The sequence below is a fragment of the Tursiops truncatus genome, chromosome 10 (genome assembly GCF_011762595.2).
Source record: "Tursiops truncatus isolate mTurTru1 chromosome 10, mTurTru1.mat.Y, whole genome shotgun sequence".
In the NCBI taxonomy this organism is placed as follows: Eukaryota; Metazoa; Chordata; class Mammalia; order Artiodactyla; family Delphinidae; genus Tursiops; species Tursiops truncatus.
In genome coordinates, this window is record NC_047043.1 from 12,492,028 (window position 1) to 12,519,632 (window position 27,605).

At 48.5% G+C, this 27,605-nt stretch overlaps 1 protein-coding gene across 3 annotated transcripts in view; it reads left to right on the forward strand.

The window, feature by feature from the left end:
• The window catches only part of GMPR (guanosine monophosphate reductase), a 74,952-nt gene extending 47,952 nt beyond the window's left edge, over nucleotides 1-27,000 (forward strand). For all 3 annotated transcript variants that reach the window (XM_073810388.1, XM_073810389.1, XM_019944964.3), the window contains 5 exons: nucleotides 6,785-6,866; nucleotides 10,539-10,645; nucleotides 19,133-19,175; nucleotides 21,325-21,484; nucleotides 26,562-27,000. In XM_073810388.1, coding sequence (XP_073666489.1) covers nucleotides 6,785-6,866; nucleotides 10,539-10,645; nucleotides 19,133-19,175; nucleotides 21,325-21,484; nucleotides 26,562-26,742 — 573 coding nt within the window. In that variant the 3' untranslated portion in view covers nucleotides 26,743-27,000. The remainder of the gene's footprint in view (nucleotides 1-6,784; nucleotides 6,867-10,538; nucleotides 10,646-19,132; nucleotides 19,176-21,324; nucleotides 21,485-26,561) is intronic.
• Nucleotides 27,001-27,605: the final 605 nt, after the last annotated feature.

Here is a 27,605-nt window from a genome sequence, read left to right on the forward strand (position 1 = left end):
ATCCCTCCCCAACTCCCCCTTCCCCTCCCCCTGGGCAACCACAAGTCTGTTCTCCGTGTCTTCCTTTTACAAATTTAATTTCTCCTCACATTTCATCATTTTAAGGAAGTTGGGAGACAGGAATTAGTATTTCTGCTGATGGAGTTGAATCATCTGTTAAGGATTTCCAAAAATTTTTAAGTATTTTTATGCTTTCCAGTCATGTGAGAAGAAAGCGTCAAGCATTGTCCCAAGGTCAACCAGCTGTACCGTGTCTGAGCTGGGTGGGAAACAGCAAGATTCATTTCACCCCCCGCCCATGATGGTGCTGCCAGCATTGTCGTGTTTTTGATAACAGGAACACCGTTTGCTGAATACCCGTGTTTCAGGAGGCTCACCTTTGTTCTTCTTTACAACATCTCTGTAAAGAGTAGGAACCGTTGTCCCAAGTTTACCACAGATGAGGAGTCCTAATTCCTGATTCTTTGGCTGTGGGATTTGCACAAGGTCATACCCACGTTGAGTGGCAGAGCTGGGATTTGAGGTCAGGTTGGTCAGAATTCAAAGTCCAGGCTCTGGAGACCTGTTAACATGCTCTGTCCTTGTTAACTTTAGTGATGAAGCTCCCTCCTTCCACTAGGCCCCAGGGAGACGGGCGGTGCAGGAAGGGTGTGGACTGGCGGGGCAGGGAAAGGGCATGGTGGCCAGTGCAGGGCCTGGGGGTTGCTGGGGTGTGGGGAGTGAGGCAGGGAGGGGGAGATTGACGCAGAGTTCCCAAGGACCCCCGGGCAGCCACCAATGGCAGGGGCCTCTGCAGCGCCTGCCGGCTGCCCAGGGAATATGTTCTCGTTGTTCGTGTTGGTTTCCCTCGTTGGTTGGCGAGGTAGGTGTTTCTTCCTCAGCTGTGCTTTGCCTGCACTGACCCCTGAGATCTGTGATTCACTTGGAAACCTCTGGTACTCCTATGTCCTTGGTTTTTAGAAAGGTGATTTCTCTCATGGCTCTGGGAGGCATTGGGAGGATGCATTTGTCTAGTGTTTGGAAACTGAAAGGTATATAACACAGGTGCTGAGTGCTATTGTGATGGTTACACTGCAGTGAACGGAAGCGCAGCTCAGAAGTGTTGTTGGTAGAGGCTGGCGATTCCTGGGTGTCTGCATCAGGGGCGACGGCTTGTTGCTTCTGGTGCCCAGCACATCCTGGATTTACGTGGAGCCTTTTTTCTTGTCTTTCACCTAAGGCAAGCACTGCCACAGGTCGAGAGGGGGGAAGCGGGGATTTTTAGAAAATGTCATTGGCAGAAAAGGGTCCTGTGAAGATGCTGGGTGTGAGAAGAGTGTGAAAAGTCCTCTGGGCCTTTGCCTGGTGGCTTTCAGAGAGGAAAGGGAATGATGTGTTCTTGGGTGTATTCCAGGTACTGTGGAAAAAAGGCACTAGCGTGGACCAGGCTCTTCTCTTTTAATAATAACTTGTCCTGTGTAAGATAAAGGCACCTATTGTACTTTAAATTGATGGGAAACTTCATCTTGGGTCGAGAGAGTTTTGAGGGTCACGCAGCCAGTGCGAGGTGGGCCTGGGGTCCAGCGCCTGTCGCCAGGGCCTGGCATCTCTCCTTTATACCATGCTGCAGCCAGGCCACCTGCCAGCTCAGGCTCATTGTTATGCAGAGGTCCCTACCTTGGGTCTGGGAAGTGCCTTTGTGCTGGTGGCTTGCTCTTTTTTTTTTTTTTTTTTTAAAGATTCTTTTGATGTGGACCATTTTTAAAGTCCTTATTGAATTTGTTACAATATTGCTTCTGTTTTTATGTTTTGGTTTTTTGGCCTCAAGGCATGTGGGATCTTAGTTTCCTGACCAGGGATCGAACCCACACCCCCTGCATTGGAAGGCGAAATCTTAAACACTGGACCGCCAGGGAAGTCCCTGGCGGCTCTTTCTGATCTGGTCCCGAGGACATAGGCCCGTGACACCTAATCTGTTCAGATGAGACTAGCTCTGCTCCCCTGGGGAATGTCAACTCAGCCACCATTGGCCGATCCCCAGCTAGCCACTGGCACGTCCTTGGCATTTCCATGTGTGGCCAGCGGCTCAGGCACCTGCCTGGGTTCTTTCTCCAGCTGTCGTGGTCAGACAAGGTTCTGAGCCCTGTGGAGGCCCTGCCTGCTCTGTGCCTCTTCCCGAGAGGCGGACGCCCTTCAGTGTTCCTCACAGGTGTCAGCCATGGGCAGCTGAACGTACCTCCTTGAAGCACAAGGGCCCTCTCAGGCCGAGCTACCTGGATTTTGTTTTCACCCTCTTTCTGGAACTGGTGTGAACTGAAACTGCGGCAGAAGCTATGACAGGCCGCAGAGATTCAGCCGATGTTTGTCTCTGAGAGTCATACGGTAAACTCAGTTTCTTGTGCCGTGCAAGGTGGTTATTGCCCTGATAGCATCTCCTAGTCCCTGGTTGCATGGGTAGGTAAAGGGACACCTTCGTGGGCATGGGAGAAGGCTCTGGCATTAATGTTCCAGCACCTTCTATCAGGTGTTGGCCCCCAGGCCAGATCTAGCCTGCTGACCTCTGCCTTAGATCATTCTGCAGAGAGGATTTTTCTTGGCAAAAGGCCTCAGAGGAGCTGGTAGAAAGTGGGTAGAGAAGTTATCGTTTCATGGGTATGAAATTTCAGTTTCGGGTGATGAAAAAGTTCTGGAGATGGTTATTGAACTTCCTTTATAAACCTTACAGTGACAACGATGGGTGGGTCTGATCAGTCCCCCTTTATAGCAGGATATATGCAGACTTAAAGTTGAAGCTATTTTCTTAAAATTTCATGGCGAGTGGGAGGGCCATCATTCAACCCCAGGGCTTTCTGAACTTATTTTGCTATAGATGTCTGGGTCTAAAGGAAAGCTGGAGGACTTGGGGCTGGTTCTTGCCCAGAGGACTTTTTAAAATGCTACAGAAGTACTTGAAAGGTTTGTTTTGTCCCTTTTCATGCCTTTTGCCTGGACCCTCATACCTGTCTTGGACATGGACGAGCCAGAGGGGCGCCTGGACAGTGCTTGGCCTCCCCAGGAAGAGGGGTTGCCTAGCGGAAATCTCCCCTTGCCTTCTTTGGGGCCCAGCTGAGGGTCTGTAACTTCTGTTGTCCTGGCTGCCCGGTCATGACTGAGCCGGATGTCACGTTCTGAGCCTCTGGTATCCGCTGCCCACAGGAGCTGCTTCAGCCAAGATAAGCTGACTCCTTGCTAATCACCCCCTGCCAGCTTCCCCCACCCGGAGCCCGCAGGCTGCCTGGGCCATGGGCTGGGCTTTCCCCGGAGCCCAACGGCGCTCCCTTGGGCACTCTCATTTCTGAATTTGTCTTTTCCTTTCTGCCCTTATTTTTGCCCTTCTTGGTTTCAAACTTGAACAGACAGATTTTGTTCCTGCAAGTGAACACTCTCCATCCCCTCCTGGTCGTCTGCATTCTTGTTGTGTGGGCCTCAGGCTGGAAGGCTTTTGTAATCACTCTGGGTTTTTCCACGCTCAGCCCTCTGCCGTGACTGCGTCTGACCACTGGTTCAGGATCCCGCAGGCGGTTCAGGGGACACGAGGACACCTGGGGGAGCTTCTGGGCTCTTAAAATAGCATCAGCTTCCTCCATGCTTTTAAACCTACTTTGACCTCATACGGTTGTACCTGGTATGTTCATCCTGAGCTGATTTGAATTAATTTATTTGGTGTGAAGTAGGCCCTTTTAAAACCAAATGGTTTGTAGGAGGCATCAGGTTTGGGAGGGGGGATCCACAATGAAAATGAAACCTTGTAGGGAGCTTAGAGTAGCTTCTTTTAAGTGTTTTATTTTAACTTATTTTTATAATTAACTTTAATTTTATTTTTAAAATATATTTTGAATTTTTAGCAAGTCAACCAGGGAGGAAGAATGAGGGCATCTTGCTTCTTGGGTTCCTAAGTTCTTTTTTTTCTTTTAAAATTTATTTATTTTTGGCTGCGTTAGGTCTTCGTTGCTGCGTTCGGGCTTTCTCTAATTGCGGCGAGTGGGGGCTACTGTTAGTTGCGGTGTGCGGGCTTCTCATTGCGGTGGCTTCTCTTGTTGGGGAGCACGGGCTGTAGGCGCATGGGCTTCGATAGTTGTGGCTCGCGGGCTCTAGAGCACAGGCTCAGTAGTTGTGGCGCATGGGCTTAGTTGCTCTGCGGCATGTGGGATCTTCCCAGGCCAGGGTTCGCACCTGTGTCCCCTACGTTGGCAGGAGGACTCTGAGCAACCAGGGAAGTCCCCTACTAAGTTCTTTTTGAGGTTCAGAGTTCATGCTGGTCCTGTGCTTAAGGAAAAACACCCTAAAAAAACCAATCACAATTATAAAAGTAATACAATTTCTACTGTCAAATCCAGGAAATTGTAAAGAAGAATGATTAATAACAGTCAGAATATTCCTTCATCTAGACGTAATTTGTCAGCATTTTGGTGTATGTTTTCATCTATACTATGTTTGTCTAACAAAATTGAGATCTTACTATTTCTTTCTGTTTCCCCTAACATTACACTGAAAGCATTTAAGCATTTTCCCATGGCATCAAACCAATCTTGAAAACATCACATGGGGCTTCCCTGGTGGCGCAGTGGTTGAGAATCTGCCTGCCAATGCAGGGGACACGGGTTCAAGCCCTGGTCTTGGGAAGATCCCACATGCCGTGGAGCAACTGGGCCCGTGAGCCACAATTACTGAGCCTGCGCCTCTGGAGCCTGTGCTCCGCAACAAGAGAGGCCGCGATAGTGAGAGGCCCGCGCACCGCGATGAAGAGTGGCCCCCGCTTGCCGCAACTAGAGAAAGCCCTCGCACAGAAACAAAGACCCAACACAGCCATAAATAAATAAATTAATTAATTAAAAAAAAAAAAGAAAACATCACGTGGATGGGCCATAGATTGTCGAACCATTCCCATTTTGGGGACTATATTTGCAGGTTTGCACTGTTACAAATAATACATCTTTGTAGTTAAATATTTGACCTCATTTGTGATTACTGCCTTGAGAGAAAATCCTGGAAGTTATTGGATCAAAGGATATATATACATTTGCATTTCTCTACATGGACAAATTGTTTTCTGGGAAAACTTGTTCTGGAGTAGACATTCTACCGGCAGAGAATGAGCGTCTGTTTTCTCTTCAGTGTTTAGTCTTTATAATCATTGATAATTTAAGTGAAAAGTGGTACCTCGCTGGTGTCTTCGTTTAAGTTTGGTTACTAGTGAGGTTGAACACTTTCCCTATGTTTGTGGCCACTTTTATTTCTTTCATTAGTTTGTTCATGTCCTTTGGCAGTTACTCTGTGAGGTGGTAGCATTTTTCTTGTAGATTTGGAAGAGCTCTTGTAATGTTAGTGACTCTTGGTCATAATTGCAGATATTTTTCTCCACCAGGTTGCTTATTAGTTTTGTTGATTATACGTATGAGTGTGTGTGTTTATATGTACACAGGTTTTTAATTTTCATATAGATGGATCTATATATATATATATATATTTTGTTTTCTGCTTATTACAAGTATTCAAAGTTTTCTTCTAAATCTGGGAGACAACTTTTAATTTAACTCATTAATCCATTTGAACCTTATTTTGGTGAAAGGTATGAGTAATAATCTGTATCTTTTTCCAAAAGATCCCTTTCCCCACCTCTGTCTATTGAAATACTGTTCTTTCCTCAATGACATGTAAGGCCATCTTTATCATGTACTATATTCTCCTATGTTCCAGTCCTATTTCTGGGCTGTCTGTCATTTTCCATTATCAGATGCTGTTGGAATTAAAGTAGCTTTGAGCCCTCCTCGTTGTCCTTTTCCAAGATCCTTTTATACAAAGTTAAAAGTCTCTTTGTCTAGGTGGAGAAAGAAATTCCCTCTGGGAATCAATTCAGCGAAAAGACACTTGGGGCTTCAATGCCAAAGAATCAGTCGCACAAGTTAGGGATGCATTTCCCAAAATAAGACTTTGCATAGTTGTGAAAATTTGAACAGGCATCTTGCCAAGTATCCTATGTACCAGCTGAAGGATCCACAGGGCAGTGAGTTGTAATAAAAAGGGCTATTTTTGTGTTCCCAGACTCCTGCGGTGAAAGAACATACACTATTTTCAAACCAGATGCATCCTTCTGGTTTTTAGATTCTGCCACTTCCTGGCTTGTGTGTTTATTAGGACCACAGCTTCATGTTGTTCTGCAAATGATGTACGTTCCAGCGCTGTTGGGTTTGTCTGCCCTTTCATATCTCGGTGGGAACCACTAACCCTAGAGTGGGATACCCAGGTATTTTCCCAACTGTGAGGTGACCAGTAGTTCTCTAATCCTGGGTTCCATAGACGTTCCTCAGGGGGTTTACAGACTGTGAACAATAAAGATTTTAATCAGCAGAGACAGTGTTTCATTGCTTATTTTATGTATTTAGGTTCTCTGGAAGATTTTGTTTTGTCCATCACTGATAGATTCAACAAGCCCTGACCTAGATAGTCTAAGGTCTCTTGGAGTTCTAAAGTCATGTAATTCTGTAGTTCCTCATGCTATCAGCTCACCCAGAGGTAGCCCCGGGTGTCCAATTCTGTGTTCTTGTTAAAAGAGAAGAAAGGAAACCTGGAGAAAACTCTAGCCCACCAATTTCAGACTGAAAGTCTATTCAGGGATTGGTCCATTGTTTTCTCCCATTTTCTCTTTTGTCCCCCGGCTGCCTGGTGGCTTCAGAACATGCCCCTCCTTATGTGGGGTTCCTCCGTCACTTATCTTTGTTCCACCAGGAGTAGTTCATGATCTCGAGCTGTATTCTTTCTGTCCCAGGCAGGGAACGTGGTGACGGGAGAGATGGTGGAAGAGCTTATTCTTTCAGGAGCAGATATAATCAAAGTGGGCGTTGGACCAGGTAAGACTTGCTGGGAGCACAGCAGGGGCTGTGGGCGGAGGGGGGCGAGAATTGGGATCTGGGGCTTGGAGGGACCGGAGGTGCCCAGAAGGTACCCCATGAATGATCCATCCTCAAGTTTAAAGCACATTTCTTTTGGAAGTTATCACTGAGCTTCTGATCAGAAGAGGCTCCTGAATAGAAGTCTCATTGAGCTGCTTTCTGATGCCTCTGGGGAGGTTCTGAATGAACTTGAATGTGGTTTGAATGAGCTCTTGGTTTCAGAACATTAACGGGGAAGAAAAGAATGAGGTCTCACGAATGATCCCATTCACCTTGAAGAGGAAGGTGAAGGGTGGAGAATCCATGGGGGCAAGTCTATGTGAATGTTCGAGGGACCCCAAACGTTGCAAATAGGCATGCAGCTGTGAGGTCACGTTCGAACTTGACCTGTGGCTTAGGCGGTTCTCATCTCTGGCTCCTCCCCTGGTACATCTCCGTCTCAGATTTTGCAGCACCCTCCTGGGCCTTCTCTCCCAGGATTGCCATTGGCATTTTGAACTGAGGAACGAGGAGGAACCTTTCTATCCTATACTGGGCGCTTCCGTTTTCTCTTGGGGCCGCTTGACGCTGGCCTTGCCTTTTGGCCAGACAGGAGCATGAGCTTCCATATTTTTAATGTTTTCATTGTCACATTGTAAAATTCCTCCTTGCACATCCATTATTAACCAAACACTAAAACTGAAGAGAAGGAAAGAATGAGATACACATTTTTTTTTTTAAAGAAACGCATATTTTATGTATTCATTTTTGGCCGTGCTGTGCGGGATGCAGGCTCTTAGCTCCCTGACCAGGGAGTGAAGCCATGCCCCGTGGAGTGGGAGTGTGGAGCCCTAACCACTGGGCTGCCAGCGAAGTCCTGAGATACACATTTTCATCCGGGAATAAAAAGTAGCAAAGATTTTTTATAGGTATCGTCTCCCCGGAAGACACTACCAAAAAAGGAAGCAAATAATAAACCAGTATGAGAAGAGTCTTTGGGAAAGCACTGCCAGGATGCAGAAGACATCGTTGTGTTGTGACCTGGCACCATTGTCAGCCTTGAGGAACTAGGGTGGACATGAAGAGACTCTTGGGGAGGGGGAGCCCTGTACGCTTGTGAAAGGCCCCGAGCTTTCACTTTGGTCTTTACTGGGTGTCTGTCATTATTGAAAAGTCAGAGAGGATAAAGCCCAGTTCCTGCTTACAGGGCGCTCTGCCCGCCTAGAATGGGCTGTAATAGATTAGGCTTGTAATAGGGTCGACTAGGCTGATAACAGGCCGGGAAGGCTCTTTTCCCCCAAAGCAGAGCACACACCGGTCACCTATTTAATTGTCTCCTAGCTGCCATCGTGCTGGGTGGGTGTACAGGATGTGAGGTGTGGAAGTGGTCTTCTCGGCGCTCAGAGCCGTTCTTGATGTAATCTTGAGCATTCAGCCGCCCTCGTTTCCTTCCCAAACGTCCTCTATACATGCAGTCTCTTTGCCCGGAAGATTTATTGTCCTTCCACTGTCGCTGTGTGCCTCCCAGGCTGTCTGTTTAGAACAGGCGTGACTGAAGGGAGTAAGAGGCTTTCTTTGAGCCTGATGTATTGGAGCCGCTTCAGTAAATTTATTGGAGGGGATGCTTACGTTTCACGAATTCTTCAGCATGAAAACACTGGGTACTGTCTAGATGACAGGATTAAAAAAGGTTCATTATGGAACAACTCCTGGCACTTGGGAAAAAGCATTAAAAATGCACCCCTCGCCCCACCCCCTGCTCTGGGCTGGTACCCAGTTTCTCCTTTCAACCTGGGGCTTAAGACCACTCCCACGCCTTGGCCCTCGCCTGTACAGAGCTCCAGGCCACTGCAGCTGGGCCCCTGCCCTCCGCTGAGGGTCTGGCAGATGAGTGGGAAAGGAGAAAAGCGAATTCTGAGCCAGAACCAGAGGTTATACAACTCCAGTTGTGCCTCGCACAGTGTGTGCCTGGGACAGGGGTGCCTTGGTCAGGAGAGAAGGTCATTGGCCCCACGGTAGTGAGTGGCCCGTATTGTGCCCTGCAGCCCGATGCTGGAGAAGGTGGCTCCCCAGTCCTGGTTTCCCTGCTGGAGCCAGGCCTCAGGGTGTAGCCGTGGTTCTCCAGTCCTGTCCCTAAAGACACCCCCCTCCCCCCGGGGGGGGGGTCTGTGGGAAGCTGAGAAGCCACTGGTGGTGGTGGGGAGCCTCGCCCGAGGGTTCGGTGGGAGGGAGGAGTTCGCGCCCAGCATTTACACTGGGACAGGGCACCCCAGAGGCGACACCACCAGACCTGCAGGAGGGACTGAGTGAGTGAGTGGTGAAGCCGTAGAGACAGGGACGTGGGTGACTCATTCATTCTCGAGTTCACGCATTCTTTCTGTGACTATTTATAGCGCCCTTATTATGTTCCAGGCTCTGTTCTCAGCACTGGATTGACCACACTGAATATCCAGGGAGCTTACCCTCCAGCAGAGAAAACAGATCCTCGGTTCTTACGCAAATAATGATTTAAATGCTGTTTTTGAAATGAGGGCTGTGATGAACAACTTCCCTGCGGCAGTGACATTTAAGATGAAGCCTGAAAGATGAGAAAGGGTTGGCTGGACCAGGGGGTTGGTGCAGAGGGGAGTGCTCCACAGAGAGAACACCCTGTACAGAGGATCCCCGAGGTGGGAGGAGCTGAAAGGGCAGTGTGGCTGGAGCCTGCCGAGTAGGGGCAGGAGGAGAGAGCGGGCAGAGCAGGGGAGACAGTCCGGAGCTTGATCCAGGTGGTCTCGGGGCAGGTGCTCGCCTGCTGGGAGGGAGGGGGAGACTTGAGCAAGGGGCCCTGTGCTGGAGAGGCCCGTGCTCTTGGCGTGACTCAGAGTGGACCTCCCTGGACTAATACCCTGCAGGCAGTCAGCCAGGACTGGAGTTGACTGGGGAGGGCAGAGGTCTAGGGGATGAAAGCATCCAGGTGGCTGCTGTGAGTTCTGCAATGGAAGCTGACCTCAGAGTCCTGGCTGGACTGGGTGGGAGATGGGCCACGAGCGGGTGGGGGCCGGGAGGCTGGGGCATGGAGAGGACAGAGCCGAGTCAGAGGGAGGCTGCAGGAATGCCCTGAGTGCGGCTCCCTTTTCTCAGGGGCTTATTGCAAGGCTGGGCAATTTTCATCCCTCTTGTCATTTAATCTCCCTCACAGCCCTATGAGGTTAGTGCTTTTATTTTCATTTTACAAGCGAGGTACCGAGGCTTAGAGAAGTTAGTAATTTGACAAAGGTTGAAGGTCAGGGAGGCTCAAGGTCATGGGAGGCATCTGAAGTTCCCTTGTGGTTGCGTGGAAAGTGAAGGAAGGTGGGAAAGAATGGAGTTTAAGGATGGAGGGTCAGTAAGTGGGAGCTGATGTCATAGAAGAGAGTGACAAGGTGTAGGGTGGAGTGTCCTGGACAATAGCAGATGACGGTGATGAGGCCCTGAAGGGACCTAAGGCCAGATGGTGGCCACCTCCATTGAGCTGTGGGGCAGCCCCATGGCTCCCCTCCCGCCACTGTGGAAAGTTCACCCCCAGAAAATTGGGGCAGGGCTGTGTGACGGTGATGGAGGTTCGTTTTGTATCCCGTTCTGCTCGTTCATAACCATCTCTCTTTGGGGTCTCCCTCTTCCTCCATCCAGGTTCCGTGTGTACCACCCGCACCAAGACGGGAGTGGGGTACCCGCAGCTGAGTGCTGTGATCGAGTGCGCAGACTCAGCCCACGGCCTGAAGGGGCACATCATCTCGGTAAGTGTCCAAGTGGGGCTGGTGGAAGGGTCTGGGAGCATCTGGGGAAGGCCCCTGCTCCCTGGCTGCCCTTCACCTTGTTGGCATCCTGTGGGCTCGGGAGTGAGCCAGGCACATGGTCACGGCATTTGGTGACAGTCGACCCTACTCCCTATGGATTCAGCTCGAGGTGGTGGATAGCATGACGGGGGGATACGTGGGGAGCTTTGAGAAAGTGAGAGGGCCACGTGTTAGCTTGCTAGGGCTGCCGTAACAAAGTGCCTCAGACTGGGTGGCTCAAACATGAGAAATATATTGTCTCACAATCCTGGAGGCCAGAAGTCCAAGAATAAGGCGTCAGCAGGCCATGAAGCCTCCAGGGAAGGCTCTGTTCCGGGCCTCCCAAGCTTCTGGTAGTTCTTGGCTTATGGCACCAGAGCTCCAGTTTTTACGTGGTGTCCTCCCTGTGTGCAGGTTTGCCTTTGTGTCCAAATTTCTCCTTTTTATAAGAACATCCGTCATTTTGGATTAGAGGCCCATTCTACTCCAGGGTGACCTCATTTTCGCTAATCACATCTGCAGTGGTGTCAGATGCTGTCACCGGTTACCGTAGTGAGGGCAGATTGAGTAGGATGTTGGGGGCAGAAGTTAGATTTTTGTGGGTGGAGAAATGTATGGGAAGGAGATGAGCGCAGAAGCAGAGTCAGTGATCATGAAGCTTCTGGAAGTACAGCACCTCAGTACTCAGCCACTAACTGTCAAGGACTGAATGTCAAGTTAATCCTCCATTTATCTGTTATTCTACTCCACCTTTATCGACATGACCGTCATTCACATAGTTACCACGTCTCTTCCCTTCTAGATGAGATGCTCAGAATAGGACAGAACATGTCAGATATAACTGGATGAACTTGGACAGAGCTATGGCTTCCACTTATGTGGGTGATACATACATACATGTATATTATATATAATTAAATTCTGTATATTTAATATATATATATAAATTCTGAAGTGGTGGTGTATTTTTAGTGGTGCTGTAACAATGAACTCACATTGAATAGAGTAAATTAAATCTTCAGACCTTTTCACTGGTCTAGTTGCTAAGCCGCGCTCCCACATTAAGTAACTGACAGATTATTTTGTAAAAATCCAGATGTAGTAAATTACATATCCTGGTGGAATGATCGCTTGTTGATTTTGGCTCAGCATTTCAGCTGGTGAGATTTGATTTCCGGACCTGCTTTGAGGGTATAATACTCTTTAAAAATCCCTATGTGCACCATCTCATTTGAGTCTTACTATGGCATCGGAGCCCTGCAGCCATTGCTTCCCAGCACGTGCCTTGTTACAACCAAAAGGAAGATCTAGTTCTTTGACTCGTGGTCCAGCGCACACTTCCTGTGCTCCTTCTAGTTCTTCATCCAGACTTTCCATCCATCCATCCATCCACCCATTCAGTCAGCACGTATTCATTGAGCATCTACTGTGTGCTAGAAGGTGGAATAAGTGACCGAAGATTTATTGGCTGCTGACAGAGTTCTAAGACCTTCCAATTAATATCTTTTCCTTTTAGCTTTTGCTCCAATGAACAAATTAAAACCCATTTATTGAACAACTCATGTGTAAAAGGCTGACATAGAGCCATCATCCTACCTTTACAGAGTGTGGTGATTGAACTCACTGGAGTCACCAAACAGCACTGTCCTCCGATATGGTTCTCAAATGCTCGCCGTAGCCTCGTCTTGGGCCGGCTGCATGACATTCACCAGGGAGACTTTTCACCATAGACGTTCCTGGACCCCATCCTGTTGAATTAGACTCTTCATAGTTTGCCCTCCAGAGCACCATATGTAATTAGTTATAAGTCTCCATTCACCATCAAGTGTCTTAATAACAATTTAGACCGTATATATCTTCCTTGAGTGGCCACCATTTCTGAATCAGTGGAGGTCAAATTAATGAAGTTTTACTATGAACTTATTCTGAGATCCCATACTTGTGTCTTTCTAGAAATTTCCCAGTTGCTTAGTTTATAGGACCATCTGGGGAGTAGGGGTGGAGGCTCTGCTTGCACCACAAGTGACTCTGAAAATCAACTTGGGATCTCCTTACCCACCATCATTTTACAGCTTATGTCAGCAGTTCTCTAAGTGTGTGCCCAGACCTGGAGTATCATTATCAACTGAGGACTTGTTAGAAGTTCTTGGGCCTCGTCTCAGACCTACTGAATCAAACTCTGAAGGTGAGGCCCAGGAATCTTTTAAGAAGCCCTCTAGGTACTTCAGATGTGCTCCCAAATTTGAGAACCACTGGCTTCTAGAGTCGAGGGTCGGTACACACAGGTTGGGTCCGTGTACCAGAGCCAGAGCTGTCTGCTGGCACCCAGGGAACAGCTTCTGTGAATTTCTCAGGAACAGTGACAGCCCAGGCTGGTGATACGGATGCTCCAAGGTTCTTATTTTTCCATTGATGGCCAGAGCTTTCCTAGATGGAGTTAGAAGTTCAGTCTGTAGTGCAGACCCTGTGAGTTCACAGACTTATATAGGTTCTGCACCCTTGACGTCAGTTCATTCCTTCTGACCAGCAGCTGAGTGTCTTGGGGTTCAAAGCAGCTGTTTTTCTCACTGTCCCTTTGTCTAATGGAGTTTCACAAGCAGGTTTCTCCCACTTGCCAAGAGTCCTAAACCCACTGGAAACCCATCAACTGTTAGGATCCTGCCACCTTGTCCAGTTTCCTTCCAGCTGTCTCATTTTACACTTTCGTTGCTGAATTAGCATGTCTGTGCTACTGAAGTTCAGAAGGAAGCCACAGCAGGGGGTCGGTTACACCCAAGAGGCTGGACGTGAACTGTGGTCCACGTGGGCTTCTGAGAGGCAGAGGACTGAGAAATCCAGGACACCTCCTGGGTAGGTGAAGATTAAGGTGTGACCAGTTCATTTTGTCTTGTCATCTGCTAGGGACATGACACAAAGGAGAGCATTTTAAAGGTGGAAACAGCATTAGAGGAAGTAATGGCTGACATGTATTGAGCAGCTGCTGTCTTTTGGGCACGGTACACCTATAATCTCTAATCCTTGGAACAATCTAGGTATTAGGTAGCTGTTCTCTTCGTTGGACAGGTGTATTAGGGTTCTCTAGAGAAACAGAACCAATAGGGTGTGTGTGTGCGTGTGTGTAGATATAGATTTATTAGAAGGAATTGGTTCATGCAATGATGGGGCTGAGAAGTCTCAAGATCTGCAGGTGGGTTGGCAAGCTGGAGACCTAGGAGAGCCGATGGTGTGATTCCAGTCTGAGTCTGAAGGCCTGAGAACCAGAGAGAGCCAGTGTTTCTGTTGGAGTCAGCGTCCAGGGTCCCAGTTCTAAGGCAGTCAGTCAGGAAGAATTCTCTCACTTGGGGAAATCTCAGCCTTTTTGTTCTATTCAAGCCTTCAGGTGATTAGGTGAGGCCCACCCACATTAGGGAGGGCAATCTGCTTTACTCAGTCTGCTGATTCATGTGTTACTGTCATCCCCAAAACACCCTCACAGAAACATCCAGGACAATTTTTTGACCAAATGTCACTCCATGGCCCAGTTGACGCCTAAAATTAACTCTCACATCCAGTGAGGAGACTGAAGCTTTGAGACCTAAAGTAACTTGTTCAGCATCACACTGCTGGTGGGGGGCAGAGCCAGCTCTCAAACCGAGGTCTGTTCATCTCCCGTGTTCCACTCCTTCCCTTGACCACCCTCATTTAGAAAGTGTGGAGACTCCGAGGGTGAAGGGCTGGCTGAAGTCACCGAGAATGCAGGGTTGGCCCAGCATCCCGGGTCTGCTCCTTTCCCATCACACTGCTTTGGGGGACTTCAGCTTAACCTGTGTTTATAGCTCACCTTTTCCCCGCAGGGTCCCCAAGAATGTCTTCAAGTGAAGGGATCAGAGTCAGAACCCAGTGAACCCTTAGGAAGGGGAGGGATTGGAACAACCAGATGAGTTCATTGTCCACTGATACCCGGAATGGCTTGGACTTTGTAGTGCTTCACAGGACCTAAAAAAAGGTCCTGTGATGAGGTTGGCTGGGATCACTATTGTCTCTTTACTCAAGGCCAAAATTTTAACCAGTGCATTTTATAAAGACCTAGAGAGCGTGCTTCTCTAGTTTGAGGAGGGAATGATAGAGGTCAAGCTGATTCAGAGTTACCCCTGACCCCCTCCTTGTCTACACCCAGTCAGTAGGGCTCTCATCCACTCACTGACCCTCTGCAAAGAAGGGAAGATTGATTGGCAAATTTCTTATTTTGTTGATTTAATGTAGTTGTTTAGGAAACGGTTAGACCATTATTTGGAAACGCCTAAACAAAGTCATTCAAATAATTTATTTTGAGGCTTGAGGAATTCCCCAACCAAAAAGGTTTAGCCTAGAAAAAGTTAGAAATATAAAGGAAATAAAGATTACTGGAAATGCCATCTTTTTCAAAAAATTTATTTTACTAAAGTGTAGTTGATTTACAATGTTGTGTTAATTTCTGCTGTATAGCAATGTGATTCAGTTATACATATATATATTCTTTTTCATATTCTTTTCTATTATGGTTTATCACAGGATGTTGGATATAGTTTCCTGTGCTGTACAGTAGGACCTTGTTGTTTATCCATTTATACATAATAGTTTGCATCTGCTAATTAATCCCAAACTCTTCATCCCCCTCCTTCTTGGCAACCATAAGTCTGTTCTCTGTATCTGTGAGTCTGTTTCATAGATACGTTCATTTGTGGCATATTTTAGATTCCACATATAAGTCATATGATATGGTATTTGTCTTTCTCTTTCTGACTTCACTTAGTATGATAATCTCTAGGTCCATCCATGTTGCTGAGAATGGCATTGTTTCATTCTTTTTTATGGCTGAGGAGTATTCCATTGTGTATGTGTACCACATCTTTTTTATCCATTCATGTGTCGATGGACATTTAGGTTGTTTCCATGTCTTGGCTATTGTGAATAGTGCTGCTGTGAACATAGGGGTGAATGTATCTTTTCAAATTAGAGTTTTGTCTGCATATATGCCCAGGAGTGGAATTTCTGGACCATATGGTAACTCTATTTTTAGTTTTAAAGGAACTGCCATAGTGTTTTCTATAGTGGCTGCACCAATTTACATTCCCACCAGCAGTGTAGGAGGGTTCCCTTTCCTCCACACCCTCTCCAGCATTCGTTATTTGTAGACTTTTTGATGGTGGCCATTCTGACCTGTGTGAGGTGATACCTCACTGTAGTTTTTTTTTGTTTTTGTTTGTTTGTTTGTTTTTGCGGTACGCGGGCCTCTCACTGTTGTGGCCTCTCCCATTGCGGAGCACAGGCTCCAGACGCGCAGGCTCAGCGGCCATGGCTCACGGACCCAGCCACTCCGCGGCATGTGGGATCTTCCCAAACGGGGGCACGAACCCACGTCCCCTGCATCGGCAGGCGGACTCTCAACCACTGCGCCACCAGGGAAGCCCCTCACTGTAGTTTTGATTTGGATTCCTCTAATAATTAGCGATGATGAGCATCTTTTCATGTGCCTGTTGGCCATCTGTATGTCTTTGGAGAAATGTTTATTTAGGTCTTTTGCCCATTTTTTTGATTGGGGTGTTTGTTTTTTTGTTATGGAGTTGTATGAGCTGTTTGTATATTTTGAAAATTAAGCCCTTGTTGGTTGCATCATTTGCAAATATCCTTTCCCAGTCCGTAGGTTTTTTTGTTTTGTTTATGGTTTCCTTTGCTGTGCAAAAGCTTACAAGTTTGATTAGGTCCCGTTTCTTTATTTTTGCTTCTATAGAAAAGCCATCTTAAGATAACCACTGCTAATGTTTTTATATGTATGCTGCTAGACGTTTTCAGAGTTTACTCTTAAGTAGGGTTCTAGTCTCGTTCTTCCATTATTATAGCTGTGTGACCTTGGGCAAGTCACTCAACCTTTCTGAGTCTCCCTCTTTGTCTTTCCCCACCTATAAAATATCAGCTTCAGGTTCTTGTGGTGTTTGAACAGAAAAATGAAGTTTGTAACAATCCCTTGTTCGTAGCCAGTGCTTGATTCCAATTCCCTCTGCCCACTGCATGCTGACTTTTCTACTAAAATATGTTAACACTCTTGGAAAACAAGTAACCCTTGGAATATTTGCATGTTGTTTTTTAAAAACTCCGTGCAGCTACGCATGTTCGTGTATGAAAGTAAGCGTGTCTGATTGCAGAGGTTTCCCCATACTGCTCTGCCTCCTGAGAACATGAAAGGATGCTTTAACCACTTTTGGAAATTACCTATAAATGGTAGTAGGGAGAGGACTCCTTGGCCGTAAAGCGTTATGTGACGTTGGGTTGCATTGGGTTAAACTGCAGTCCTGCGCGTTTGCTCTGCATTATATTTCATAAATCCCACCACAGCACAATGAACAGACAAGGCCCTATGTATGGCTTCCTCTCTGTGGCACATCACAAAGTCCTATTAACTGTGGACATTTTGGCCCATCCTGGGAGGAGACCTCATTTTCTTGGGGCCCCAAGAGCACAGACTTTCTGAGTCAGGCCTCATCGCTGACTACATGAGTGTGGCATTTTCAGAAGCCAGCACGAGCCACCCTAGTAGTCACGAGCTAATCACTCACTAGTGAGTGAGCAGAAGACTTAAGGACACACTTTGGTGCGTGTGTGTGCACGTGAGTAACTTTTTTTTTTTTTTTTTTTTTTGCGGCACGTGGGCCTCTCACTGTTGTGGCCTGTCCCGTTGTGGAGCACAGGCTCCGGACGCGCAGGCCCAGTGGCCACAGCCCACGGGCCCAGCCGCTCCGTGGCACGAACCCGCGCCCCCTGCATCAGCAGGCGGACTCCCAACCACTGCGCCACCAGGGAAGCCCCGAGTACACTTTTTTTAAAGTCAGATCATGTTAGGGACCTTTTTATTGGGAGCATGAGTTTATTTAATCTTTTGAGGTTATAAGTTTGAAACCCTATTGTGAAGAACTGGTTTAGATAAAAAGATAAAGCACTTTAAAAATAATGGCAGGTCAAGTGAAGGGCATGGAGGGGTTGCACCTTTGAAAGAGAAAGTAAATATGCTGGAGATTTGAAGCACCAGCAGGATCCACAGAGCCTTGACTGCCTTCACGTGAAGGGCCTTGGCCAGGTACCTTCTGTGGAGAGACTCTGCCTCTGAAACAATTGCTCATGAACCCGTGGCCCTCCAGGGTCAGGGAAGCCACAGGTGAATAATGTACTTGATCAAGGAGGAGATAATTGCTGTCAGTAAATATTCATAAAAGCCAGCGATTGAGCCTTCACACCTGCTTTTTGATCAGAATTGCAAGGAAGCAGTATTTTGAGGTCTAGCTTCCGGAGGGACAGGGCTAAAAGCATGTCGGAAAAGGATTGAGTCACAGAGACCCACGTCCTCAGCCGGAGATGCTATTTGTAAAGTGATTTGTCCCAGTTCCACAGAGACGCCCTCCAACTCCAGGGCCGCACGCACCTTCCTGCCATCATCACACAAGGTAGCCCGGGTGGCCTGGGTCTTCTGTGTCCTTCCCAAAATGTGTCCCCCCTCCTGGGGACAGGCACTTCCCTCCGAGACCCGTTCTGGGCTCTGTCACATCACGCCGGCCCCGAGCACTGCCCCGGCTTCCGGTGCCTCTGCTTCTTGCCTCTCCCTGCTGGGCAGGCTGCTACCCCAGGCCACCTCTCTGGCCTTTTCCTCCTCGGACCTCACACGGGCCACATTGCCAATAGGAGGTAAGCAGCCTGGTTATTTTGTGCCTCTTGTGCTTGTAAGAAAACACAATGGGTCTGTGTCCTAGTACCTTTGTACTGGGTCCCTGGTGTTGAAACATAAGCCCCACGGCCAAACCGTGCCGGGCAGCCCAAGGTGTCGGGCAACCCTACCAGGCACTGAACCAGTGTAGGGTCCTGTGTGGGTCCAGTGGGTGTCAGGAATGCATGTTTGACTTGGAGGTAACTGGATACCGTACAGGAAGGTGACTAAGAGACACGTGGAGTGTCTGGAAGTATAAAGGAGCGAATTCAGTGTCCTCTCTGGCTCATAAAGTACTTCCGCTTTTGTGCTAAATAAACGTCACTTCACACCGAGCAGCGGGGGAACGATGCCACTGAATGATGGTTATGTGGCTGGCCAGTGGCCAGGCGTGTTGAGCAGGGGCTGGCAGAGGATGAGGTCCAGCCCCTGCGCCCTGCCCGCTCAGCAGTTCCTGCTTCTGCATCCCAGGAGGGGTGCAGGTGCCCGGGATCGGGGTGGGGAGGGGGACAGGCAGTGGGTGTGCAGACCTGAGACCGGACTGACGGGGCCTGGGGACCAGAAGGTGCGGTGGTGAGGGGAGCGTCGGGCCTTGGCCCTGAGGGTTGTGTGCTTGGCTGCAGGCAGGGGTGGGAGGAGGGGGCTGGACCGGCAGATGCCATCGAGTGCCCCCAGGGGAGGGGGACGGCCGGCCAGGCTCCCACTGACAGCCTCTCTTTGCTTTTTCCTTTTTGAAGGATGGAGGCTGCACGTGTCCAGGAGATGTCGCCAAAGCCTTTGGTAAGAGGCCACAGAGGGGGAGGGGAGGGAGCTCCCTGCAGGGGTGCCGGAAGGAGGTGGCAGACACGTTAGGAAGTTCAGGGCCAATCCTGAGTTTCCTCTCCGCCGATTTCAGCCCCTGATTGGCCCAGATCCTGGCATCAGTTTGGTTCCGGTTGGTGGCAGAGCAGGCCGAGTGCCCAGGGATAGATGGAGGGGTGTTGCCCTGTGGGCCAGGAGTGGGTGAAGTCATAGCCCAGAAATCACCACTGGGAAGGCTCAGGGTACCCGAGGAAGAGGACTGTATCGGGTCTGAGACACCGAAACTTCAGCGAGGGGGTCTTCAGAGCCTAACGTGGGGGACTCCTGAGGGAGGGACGGGAGCCCTAGATGCAGCTCCTCACCACAGGCTGAGGAGTCTGTGTCGCACCAGGGGCGGCAGCGTCTGGCTGTGACCCCGCAGGGCTGGGCCACGGCGCCCCAGCCAGGTGTTTTCTTGGGGAGGCACTGGGAGGTCCAGCATCTCTGCGTGCTGTGCTCTGAGCTGCCGCACAGCTGGGGAACCCCACCTGTGAGGTGAGGCCATGTGTGCTGGCAGGGACATCTCTACTGTTGATTTTTGTGCTGCGTGTACTTATTACTGATGGGTGTTCTGTCTCGGGCTCCCTTGTGATAGGGCACACGGTGCACCCTGCCCAAGTGGTGTCTGGACTCCCACTCCGGCAGCTTTCCCTCCTCGCGCTCCCCCAGGAAATGCAGCCACGCCTGTGGAGGGAGAGGGACCAGGTCGGGGCAAAATGCTGGTTAGGAAGGGACACGAGAGTGTTCAGAAAGGAAAATAATTGGAAGCCGCTTCAAAGCATTGTTTGAGTGGATCTGTGCTCTGTGTTCCTGCTGTTTACATCTGCCCCTGGGGTTGTGGTTTTTGGGAGGCCTGGCCAGACACCAGTTGTCCTCTGCCCCCTTATAATCACGGCAGGGGGGCGGTCAAGGAGCCAGCAGTCGTGTTAGGGACCCTGCAGGGAAGAGTCTGCAAAGCTTGCTGCCAAGTAGAGAGGTCCTGGGCCTTGGTTGCCTGATTGCCAGGCCCAGGGGCCAGCCCTGTAGCCCCTGCCTTCCGTAATGCTGGACGGAAGGGACTGGAACACCTGATGCACACCCCAAAGTCCTCTTGTAAATATTTAAGTGACCAGATGGAAGCAGTCAAGGTCACGTTTCAGAGGATCCTGTGTTTGCTTCTCCTTGTCCTTCATCGTGATTACTTAACAGCATCTGTACGCTGATGTCCTCCTATTCTGAATATAAACCCTCAGTAGGACTCGCTGAGGATGGGGAATAGTGACTGTTTCTGTTTCTTCCACGTGTGCCTTTCACTTTCCTAACTAGTTACTGCCCATCTCCCATGTGCCATGTGCTATAATAAACACTGAGGACACAGCAGTGAGTTAGCCCCACCCCGTTCCAACTATCCGTGGTCCTGATCCAACGTAACCTACGAAGGCAGTTTCAACACCCCCGTCTCCTGTGTACCTATCCTGGAAGTTTCATGTCATTTGGTGATTACTATGGGGTATTGTTTACTCTGGAAGTCAAATGTTTATCACAGCAGAGGTGCGGGTAGAGTTTTACAGGATGTACACACACATATGTGTGTGTGTATGTGTATGACATACACACTTACAGGTTCCTCTCCTTCACGCCCAAGCTCTAGTGCAGGAGGTTCCGTCTGTTCTGAGGTCCCTTCATATCTACACTGTGTGAGAGTGCTGAGAGCTTCAGGTAGACCAGATGCCTGATGGGGACATGGCAGAGGAGTTACTGTATTACGTATGAGATTGGACAACATGCTGAGGTGCTGCCCAATTATTAATGTTTCTTTGATTTTCAGAGAGTTAGACCTGTGGAAGGTGGTCATAGATAGGAAGTCATCAATAACCATTAAGGATTGTCCACTGTTATTAGCCACCCAAGCTTCAGTAGGCTAACTTGTTGCTTGGAGCTTCCAGTGCCCTTCTGCCCTTAACTTTTTTCCAAGTGGGGAGGCTGAGCTTTTCTCTGATCACAGCCGGGAGGAGGGAGGGTGAGTTGGTAGCACTTGCATCTTTCCGGAGCCGATTTTCTCTGAGCTCTTTTCTCTGCTGCTTCTTTTCGTCCCCACTTCGGAGTGCAGGAGCCGGAGCAGATTTTGTCATGCTGGGAGGGATGTTTTCGGGCCACACTGAGTGTGCTGGAGAGGTGATCGAGAGGAATGGACAGAAGCTCAAGCTGTTCTATGGGATGAGCTCAGAGACAGCGATGAAGAAACACGCAGGAGGGGTTGCGGAGTACAGGTATGGAGGGTGGGTGGAGCGGGGGTGGGCAGCGCCGTCACCAGTGAGGTTGCGTTCCCCGGCTCCTTACAGAAATGGGGTGGAAGTGGGTCTCAAAGACTGCGAGTCTGTTTATATTATAGTACCACAGGAAGGAGCTAGAACACATACATATTTCTTAATTAAGATGTTCAATTAAAGAAATAACTGTATGGCTTAATTTTTTTTTTTTTTTTACTGAAGTACAGTTGATTTACAATGTTGTGTTAGTTTCAAGTGTACAGCAAAGTGATTCAGTTATATATACATATTCATCTATTTTTTTTCAGATTCTTTCTCCTTATAGATTTTTACAAAATATTGAGTATCGTTCCCTGTGCTATACAGTAGGTCTTTGTTGGTTATGTGTTTTAAATATAGCAGTGTGTACATGTCAATCCCAAACTCCCAACCTATCCCTACCCCCAACCCTTCCTTCCTGGTAACCATAAGTTCATTCTCTTTTTTTTTAAATTTGCATGATATATGATTTGTCTTTCTCTGTCTTACTTCACTTAGTATGATAACCTCTAGGTCCATCCATGTTGCTGCAAATGGCATTATTTCATTCTTTTTAATGGCTGAGTAATATTCCATTGTATATATATACTCCACATCTTCTTTATGGAGTATGTGGACATTTAGGTTGCTTCCATGTCTTGGCTATTGTAAACAGTGCTACAATGAACATTGGGGGTGCATGTATCCTTTCGAACCATGTTTTCCTCTGGATATATGCCCAGGAGTGGGATTGCTTGATCATATGGTAGCTCTATTTTTAGTTTCTTAAGGAACCTCCATACTGTACTCCATAGTGGCTGTACCAATGTACATTCCCACCAGCAGTGTAGGAGGGTTCCCTTTCTTCCATATCCTCTCCAGCATTTACTGTTTGTAGACTTCTTGATGATGGCCATTCTGACTGGTGTGAGGTAATATCTCATTGTAGTTTTGATTTGCATTTCTCTAATAATTAGCAATGTCGAGAATCTTTTCATGTGCCTCTTGGCCATCTGTATGTCTTCTTTGGAGAAATGTCTGTTTACGTCTTCTGCCCATTTTTTGATTGGGTTGTTTTTTTCAGTATTGAGCCACATGAGCTGTTTGTAAATTTTGAAGATTAATCCCTTGTTGGTCACATATTTTGCATATTTTCTCCCATTCTGAGGGTTGTCTTTCATCTTGTTTATGGTTTCCTTTGCTGTGCAAAAGCTTTTAAGTTTCATTAGGTCCCATTTGTTGATTTTTGTTTTTATTTCCATTTCTCTAGGAGGTGGGTCAAAAAGGATCTTGCCGTGATTTATGTCAGAGTGTTCTGCCTGTGTTTTCCTCTAAGAGTTTTATGGTATCTGGTCTTACATTTAGGTCTTTAATCCATTTTATTTTTGTGTATGGTGCTAAAGAATGTTCTAATTTCATTTTTTTACATGTAGTTGTCCAGTTCCCAGCACCACTTAGTGAGGAGGCTGTCTTTTCTCGATTGTATAGTCTTGCCTCCGTTGTCGTAGATTAATTGACCATAGGCGTGTGGTTTTATTCTGGGCTTTCTGTCCTGTTCCATTGATCTATATTTCTATTTTTGTGCCCGTACTATGAAGTCAGGGAGCCTGATTCCTCCAACTTTTTCTTTCTCGAGACTGCTTTGGTTATTTTGTGTCTCCATACAAATTTTAAGATTTTTTTGTCCTAGTTCTGTGAAAAATGCCATTAGTAATTTGATAGGGATTGCACTGAATACGTAAATTACCTTGAGTAGTATAGTAATTTTGACAATATTTATTTTTCCAATCCAAGAACATGGTATATCTTTCCATTTGTTTGTGTCATCTTTGATTAGAAAACATATCTTGCCTCTTTGAAAGTAGCTATAATTTTCATCCAACCAGGCTTTGCAGTGTTTGGGGCCCCAGAAAGGCAGTGCAGAGCAGAAGTACTTGGGGATAAGTTGGAAATGGAACTAGGGGTATGTGTGAGTAGGTATGACTCTTGTTCAACCAGCCCCGGAGGGGACCCTCCAGACTTCCAGGCCTTGTCCTGATAGAGCTGGTGTGGAGCCTGAGATGAGTCAGGCTATAAGTGGCAGGCAGAAAGATGGGTTTCCCACTGCATATGATACAGGGGTGGGCGAGACCACCTCACAGAGGTCAGGCCTTTTGGGAAGAGTGCTGTGTGTCACCTGCAGTGGCTCCCACAGGACTCTTCCCTGCCTCTGGGCTCAAGCAGTTGACACAGGCAGTATTTTTAGGCATTTAATTATGTTACTGTGCAGAAGGGATGCTCATGTCTGCTTATCCGCTCCACTTGCATTTTAATTGTGTGCACGTGTGTTTTAAGACCGTTGTGACAGAATATACCCACTGTCTCGCCCTGCTCCAGAGTCTGTCATTGCTTCTCATCAGAGTTTGCACTGATGACAAGCTGTGCATAGGACAGGAGGCCCTGCATCCTTAGAAGGATGTCCTTAGAAGGATGGAAACTCAAGACCCCTGCCATGCACTGACAACCTCCATTTCCTACCACTTATTCCACACCCAGAAGCTTACAGTGAAGGTGTGGGAGTCAGATGGATTGTGTAAGGTTTGAGCCAACCTAGAGGTACACAGCTCAACTCCACTGAGATTTTCAGGTGGGTGGGAGGGCAGGAGGGGTGGGTTACCCCCCCCCCCCCACTGAAGCTCTGTTCCTTGGGTACTGGTAGGCTGACTTCAGTCCTCTTTTGGGGGGGATCTCAGTATCAGTGATGTTGTGGTATGCGAACAGCACGGTGGGAAGGAGGAGAGCAGGGGACTACATTTATACCTTCATTCTGGAAACTGCAGACAGTCCAAGCAAGAGGGACACGCCCCGTCCACACCACCTCCGAAGGCCTCTTTCTCCTGTGTGGTGACTGACGGAGGAGGCAGTGTGTTGTGGGAGAGAAGGGGAGGGGTTTACTGTCTCACATCCGACCTGGACCTCTGGCCAAGAAGCTTATTTAATGCTTTGCCAGTGACCAGTGTCACCGTTCAAGGGCCCATGCCTGTCTCCTATGTGCTGGTCCGGAAGTGGAGCCGTTGCGATTCCGTGACAGTCAGTTGCTTTGCCTGGAGGACATTTTTTGCCCTCTAGCCGATGCATCTGTTTTGGGTTCTAAGAAAAGTAGGTAGGGAAGGCCAGACCAGACTCGAGGGTGAACAGAAGCCAAGGAGCTGGGGAAAAAAAAATCCTCTCCTGTGATTTCAGCAGGGTTTAAACAAAAAAGAAAACAGAAAATTTGGGAGTATCAAGACTCAGTTCCAGAATTGGATTCAAATCTTAGCCAAGGAAGGAAAGTGCTGAAGTATCTTAATCCAGAGGCAGCCTGAGCCCTGTAGGCTGCATCTGTGTTTTCTCTCTCTAGGTCTGTCTCTGTCTGTCTCCCTCCCTCCCAGCACCTGATGTCTTCCTGAGAATGATTCTCCGTCTTTGATGTTGTATTTAATTAAGGCAGAGTTATTTATGCTTTACTAGTTCTTTCCCACTCATTACCCACTTAGTTCTCTTGCTGTCCTTGGGAGACAGATCAGAGCCCTTCATTTTACAGATGAGAAGACTTGGGCATCAACGATAAGTGACTTGTAAAAGATGCCATCACCACTTTGCAAAGAAGCAATGCTGAGGAACTGGAGGATGTCCAGTAAGCCTCGGGAAGGCCGTGGAAACCGCTTTTAAAAGATGAAAGGGCCATCACTTCAGGCACACATGCACGTGTTGGTCTCTGGTCATAGAGTGCAGTGACGCCAGTCACCTTGGGTGTGGCCAGGGGCCGGCTTCGTGAACGTGGTGCTGTAAACCAGCCACTAACTAGGCCAGCCCTTGGTCTGCTGGATGGTTTAAGTTGCTAGATTTCACCCGAGGGTAGTCTCGCAGGTGTAGATTGCAGTGCTCAAGAATTACTACGCTTTTGAAATTCTAGGTAATAACTTTTTGATCAAGAGATGCTACTTTTTCAATTGAAGAGACCAGCTAAAGAAAGTTCCAGAATTTAGTTAATCGTTAAAATTTCCAGACGGCCTGACCCTTAGATGGATTGGAGAGCTCCTTCTTGTAATGTCCCTCCTAAAGCAAGTCTGGATTGTATCTCCATCTTGCAGTAAGGGGACGTGACGTGGAATCAGCAGTGTTAGACTCAGCAAGGACAGATGTGCTCTAGTGTTGGTGCCACGTGCCAGCTCTTCTGAATTTCTCAGTGTCCCCCTGAAAACTCAGAAGACGCTAACCAAAGCCCTGCAGCCTCCGGTGCTGAGAAAGTCCTTAGTTCTGCTCTGGTTCCACCTTTCAGGAGCCCCGCGCCACGCCCGGGACAACAGCCATAGTGATTTGTGCAGACGCAGGGTGGTGAGCTGGGGCCTGGGGGCAGGGGCACCCAACAAGGGCCCTGGGAAAACAGGCCGTGTGAGTGGAGCCACTAACCTTACTAGCGGAAGTTTCCACGTCACCTCGCGGTGCTTGACTTGTCCCTTTTCTCCATCCCTTCCCTCCTCCTCTCCGGCTTGTCCCCTGTGAAGGTGCTCTGTCTGACCCCGACTGGAGAGCTGGCAGGGGTTGGGGAGGGACGCTCTGGGCTTGTTCCGTTGTTGATCAGGGAGAGCAAGCAGGAGAGACGCTGGTGGGCAGTGGTCAGGAGGTCTGTTCCGCTGTCCCGTAGGTATGCTGGGGCTCTGGGTCAGTTGGAGGTGTGTGTACAACATGAACAGAGACTGGAAAGGCGGGGCCGGTTTTCGATGGGGACGGAGTAGTGCACACTGCTGGGGAGGACGTTGCCCTCCGGGGTGACGGTCCGGGTCTGTGACTCTTCCAGGGTTGCTGACGGGCTCTGGGCAGCCAGCAGCGAGGTCACGCATCTTGGGTAGGAGGAGTGCCTTCCTCTGAGATGCTGGCCTGACCTGCGTGGCGTGTGCAGCAAGGCCGATGCGGGCGTGGGGTTGGAGGGTGGTGTGTCGCTGCCCGAGTGCCTTGGGCTACGGCTGGGAATCCTTCTGGCCGGCTTCTTAAGGGAAAAGAACCAGATTGAAAGAAAAAACCTCCCTTTTTCTTCCAGAGCCTCTGAGGGCAAGACCGTGGAAGTGCCTTACAAAGGGGACGTCAAGGACACTATTCTGGACATACTCGGAGGACTGAGGTCTACCTGCACCTACGTAGGGGCCGCCAAACTCAAAGAGCTCAGCAGGAGGGCGACGTTCATCCGGGTGACCCAGCAGCACAACACCATGTTCAGCTAACCTCGAGATCAAGGATGAGACGATCTCCAGCCACCAGAGCGTCTGCACAGGCCTGCTTTCCCATCCCCCTCCTCCTGTGACGGCAGAGGTTCCGGCTGATCCCAGAAGCAAGGCACTTCCTGGGTCAGCGGTTGGCGCTGAGCTGCCCAGAACGTGTAACCTCCTTGTTAAAACTAACACTCACGCCTTTTTCTTTTCTTTCCTTTTTTTTTTTTTTAAGAAAATGGTTTCACTTTAATATAATGCTATGAAGACTTGCCTGCGTGCTGGAGTCTGCATTTGCAGGACCAAGTGGTCGGGGGAGCTGGGGGTTTTCTGCCTTCTTCCCACGCTTGGCTTTTGGCGGTCAAGGTACCTGGGGAGGGGAGGGCGGGAGGGGAAGATTGGGGGGAACCACAGCTAGAGGGACCGGCATCCCCTCCATCCAGCTTTCGGTTGCTGGAAAAGAACAAAAGCAGTTGACAGGTGAACCTGAAGAATTTGATTCCGGCAGGTGCCCCCAAGGTGCGGTGACGTGTTTCCACCACCTTCCTTGCACGTGCCTTTTGGGAGCAGGTCCTCTATTGCTGCTGCTTCTAGGAAGCTGTCCCCGTCCTGGGTTTTCATTTGGTTTGTTTTCCCCCATCTCTTCCCTCTCCTCCTCCGTTCTGGCTCATCGGGTTGGCCTCTCAAAGACAGAATATTATTTTGAAGTTCCATGAGATCTTTTATTGAAAGGTATCCACTGAAAAGTTGGCAGGTAGAGAGTCCCACTGGAAAGCAACCAAAACCTTGAGCAGTGCCTTCCTAAAAGGCACTGGTTTAAAATCTGAGCTAGAACCGTCCCCTTGTCACGGTTTCCAGGAAGGACCACTGGGCACTAC